Genomic DNA, 4,484 nt, shown 5'->3' with positions numbered 1-4,484 from the left:
ACCATGTATCTACATCAATCATAACGCTAGATTATCCTTGTGCAGCTTTGTGCAGGTTTTATGTCCAATGCATTCCATGTACACTACACTTCTACTTGATGAATGGGTTTTATAGATTTGGAAGTGAAGGTGCAACTCACGTTGGTGACAAGGAGTTAGGTCTCAACAAATTTCCACGATTTGTGGATCGTGATAAAAGCATGAATTTTTGGTAATGTTTAAGTAAGTAATGTTTAAGTAAGTAATGCCATGAAAGAAAGCACAAATAATGTGCTCATTACGGTGAGAGTAAACTTTACACTTTCTTATGTAAGAGCGAAAACTAAGGCCAAAAAGCTACTAATCAAAGCTTGACAAGGTGGTCAAGATACATATTGATTTGAGTAATTGACGTTAAGTCAGACTAATTATACTTAAAGGCCTATATTAATTAAGTAGATTCATTAGGATTGAAGCAATGAGAGCGCAGCAATGCATGCAGTTGGGCTGAATCTGTTGGTGGATGCACATCCTCACTCTTTTCTGCCACCTCGATGTGGTGCTGGTCAGGCGCTTGCTGCATGTGACCGGCACCTGAGCTGGTGGTGTTATGGGTGGTGGCAATGGAAATGTCGTATATTGGGATGCCTTCGAAGCGGTTTTCCGACTCTTCTTTTACTCTGCCGTAGGCACTAAGTGTGACTGGGACGCACATGGGCGGGGGAACGAACTGCTGCATGTGAAGGGGGTCTAGGACAGTTTGGTCGTAGGGTAAAAACACTGCTGGTGGCGCATGGCCATGGTGTTGCTGCTGCTGCTGCATGGCCATGCTCACTGCCGCAAGCTGCCTGCTGTTTGCAAGCTGCGCTTGCACGAAGCTCAGCTCCGCCTGGAGACTTAGCACCTGCTAATCACAAAAATTATAATTACGTATACCTAAACACGCCCTCAGATTCTGATTAACAATTATGTAAACAATCTGGCGCACCTGCTGCTGTAGCTCGGCAATGGTAGTCACGCAGCCGTAGACGGGATTGGTGATGCGGGCCTGCGCTTCGTAGGATATGGTGATGACGGCGTCGAAGCGCTTCTGGACGGGAATTCGCTGCAGAAGCTTGGACACATTGCTCGCCCCGAAGATCTTGTGGACGGCCGCGAAGCGGGCGGCGCCATGCTCCGCCCCGAAGTATGGCGCAAAGATGCACCCCTTCACGCACTTCCGCCGCAGGAACTTGCAGGCTCCACAGGGAGCGCCGCCATTCCCGCCGCTCGCGCTGCCTAAGCCTCCGCCGGCGGCTCCGCTGCTGGTCGTGGAAGCGGCCTGCATGCCCGACGTCCTTACTGTCGACGCTAGAAACTGCTCATCGTACGCCTCCGCCCTGCCCCAACCCACGTGACCACCCGCTACGGTGCTGGTGCTAGTTGTAGCCCTTTCTTGCTCCTCCACCTCTTGATCCATGTCCTCTGCTAGCCCATACAGCCTGTGTGACGTACCTGTTGTACTATGGAAGGGCGGCACGTGACCGACCCCTTCCTCTCCTTCAATACCAGAACTCTCGTTATTCTCCAGCTTGCTTGAGATTATGGTATGCTAATGGCGATTAATTTGTGTACTAATTGCTTTTGATTAGCACACATCCCTGTTGTTAAAACACCTGGCTGCTTGTTCTCTTGCTGGCTAATCATCAAATCAGCACACCTTCAAAGATAACCACAATTAGTGACCTAGAAATATATTTTGCATGAGTAGCACACGAACTTGCCAGTACTGAGGGTACTTAATTATGTTAATAAGCACTCGTTCAAAGTTCAAAGCATTAATCAAACCATAAGTGTATATAATGTAATTTAATAAGGGTTCTTAATTTTGTTATTAACCATACCTTCAAAGCAGAAAGGAAGCCATGCGCGCGATAATGTAATTTTAGTGCGCCTTGAGAAGGAAAATGAAACTCTGGGTCTTGCTAGCTATATTATTATAGGCATCAGGTGGTGCTTATCAGTGGGTTTAATCATCCCATAATCACCTAATTAATTGCTGCAAAGCATGCCATTGCGTGAGGGTAAAGCCACCATCACGATTACATAATCTCCACCAACATCACCTAAATTACAAGCTCAAAAAGTAAGGATTGATAAGCAATGCAAAGGACTGGGAGAAGCATCTCACTAAGCGTGCTTCATACTGCAGCAAGCCACCACGACGTTTAAAAATGGCCTTATAATTCGATCACATGTAAAGATTCGGATGGCGATACGAAACGGATCAATTAAATTATTATCCAATTAAGACTATGTGGGATGGCATACCTTATGATTTTAATATATGCAAGGGCTGCGGCGGCGGCGGCAATGAGAGGAGAGAGCCGCAGGGGTACAGGATCTGGGATCGATCTCTGTGTGTGTGAGAGAGAGAGAGAGAGTCGCCCCAACAAACCAAGCCAGCCAAGACGTGGGATCTTCTGCGCAGCCGGCATGCATTATCGCACACCCACCCGCCCGCGTGGGGCCTACACACACGCACTCTCTCTCTCTCTCTCCACACGCACACATTCTCTCACACAGACACTCTCTCACACACACACACACACACACTCTCTCTCTCTCTCTCTCTCTCACACACACACACACACTCTCTCTCTCTCTGTCTCTCGACTCTAATCGCATACAATCTCCCCCTCCCCCTCTCTCTCTCTCTCTCTCTCTCTCTCACACCACACCCCACCACACCACACCCTTTGAATCGCACACAATCTCTCCCTTTGTCGCACACAATCTCTCCCTTCCTACCCTGACAGTGCCTGTCGCGCCACCTGGCCCTGCCACGTCCGCCTCACGCCGATCCTGCTGCCCGCCACGTGTCCCAACGTCCACGTATGTCGGCTGCCAGCCTTGGCCATCTACTCCCCACGCCGGGCTTGTGAGGGAGAGTTTGTCCCACTCGCCGCGTGCCCGCCTTCCCCGCCGCCTTTCCTGCGAAACGAGCTTGCCCGCCGCCTGTACGTGCACTTTTCTTCCTCCCACGGGACCCACCACCCCACAGCTTACACCAGTAACGTACCACGTTGCCTAACTACCGTAGGTGATTGGCTGGAACTTGGGGGAGCTGCATCTGCGCTTTTGTGCTGTGGGCTGCCAGACTGCCCGGGGACCTGTATTGCAATGTCCGGCCCAGTCCGGCCCATTGTCTTCCGTGTGAACACCACCTCTTCCTTTAAGTAGGAAGAGCCATTAAATGATGGTTGTGCATCATGTATTCGCATGTTGCTGCCCCATTTTTGGTAGGCTAACATTTACCCTCAACCTTTTTCACATCTTGCTAGGGTAAAGGGGGTATATTCGTTTTTATAATCTTCTTGAGATCATGCCAATGAGTTGGAATTGCTACCATTCCCTATTATTTGGTGTGCATATTCATCCATTTGTTTGGTGTGCATTAATTAGATGGGCTCTTTCAGCAACCATCTAATTAAATTAGAATATTATAAGGTACATACCTTATAAAAAAATATATGAAATGATGAATGTGGGTACACGTCACACTTCAGATACACGAACATAAGGCACAAAAAAGATTTGCATTTAAACGTCAACAAAATGATCACAAATCGAGAAAAAAAAAATATGAATGTACAAATGAGATGGAAGTACAACCGAGAGAGCATTTTTTTATAAAGAAGGAAGACAAACATTTTTTATTACTTGCATATATATGGAAGCCAAAAGCCATGTATACAAAAAAGAGTTTCAAGTAGTTTACACATGGAAAAGCTAGAGTAAATACTACAGAGTCAATCGAATGAAGCACTCATTGAAGCACTCATTATCTTTAGAAAACCTAAAATACTTCCTAACACTAGGTGAAACTGGGATGAACTCATTACCATCCATAATTGCTCCCTTGAAATTTTTAGTTTTCTCCCAAACAGAGAGAGCATCGGCAGCATAACTTTCTTCAATATGATTATCACGGTGTTCATCATCATCTATGATGATGGGGTTATTCCTACTACCAAAAGATCCCATATCTACTGGATCGTCTTCATCAGAGCATTATGATGTGCATCATCTTCATTTGGTTCTTGCCGATGAAGTGAATTGTGAGCATTCAAGGATCTAACTCTAGGGGTATCCATGAAGAAGATCTCATGTATATCAAGGCAGTGAATGAGATGGGGCATTTTCATTACTTTCCATATTGCAAAAGACCTTATGCAATCCATACCATTGCCAATATTTGGTACTATCCACGAAGCTACTGGATAATACTTGTTGGTCCTAACCATCTTCAGTAATGTGCTAGATATAATAGCACCGAGTTGATTAGGAATGTAGTTATCGATGAAAACATATGCCTGCTCAAAAAGATTGGCGTGCAATAGGCAGACCCTGTTCTGCAAATCTCCTTATCCGTAGAAGGCATAAAACTTACGCCCTCATGTGATCTTTTTTGTAGACATGTGCATTATGGTAGAAAAAAATTTAAATGTGTCTTATGCAAGTAG

The 4,484-nt window shown here is 46.0% G+C and overlaps 1 protein-coding gene across 1 annotated transcript; it reads right to left on the bottom strand.

The window, feature by feature from the left end:
- Positions 1-347: 347 nt before the first annotated feature.
- LOC147607926 (uncharacterized) lies at positions 348-2,388 on the bottom strand. The gene is made up of 3 exons (XM_086789734.1): positions 1,863-2,388; positions 968-1,678; positions 348-883 (listed from the first exon to the last, which is right to left on the bottom strand). The coding sequence occupies exons 2-3, from the start codon at positions 1,436-1,438 to the stop codon at positions 431-433; spliced, it is 924 nt and encodes a 307-aa protein (XP_086645860.1). The 5' UTR covers positions 1,439-1,678; positions 1,863-2,388; the 3' UTR covers positions 348-430.
- Positions 2,389-4,484: the final 2,096 nt, after the last annotated feature.

This window comes from Cibotium barometz, chromosome 54 (assembly GCF_041138505.1).
Source record: "Cibotium barometz isolate CiBa-2024 chromosome 54, ASM4113850v1, whole genome shotgun sequence".
NCBI lineage: Eukaryota > Viridiplantae > Streptophyta > Polypodiopsida > Cyatheales > Cibotiaceae > Cibotium > Cibotium barometz.
The sequence above is the reverse complement of the archived record's forward strand: the minus strand, read 5'-3'. Positions and strand labels throughout refer to the sequence as shown.

Coding starts and splice junctions, on each gene's coding strand:
- LOC147607926 (XM_086789734.1), bottom strand. CDS start 1,438: ATGGATCAAGAGGTGGAGGAGCAAGAAAGGGCTACAACTAGCACCAGC. Junction 884..967: donor TTGCCGAGCTACAGCAGCAG/GTGCGCCAGATT, acceptor TGTGATTAGCAG/GTGCTAAGTCTCCAGGCGGA.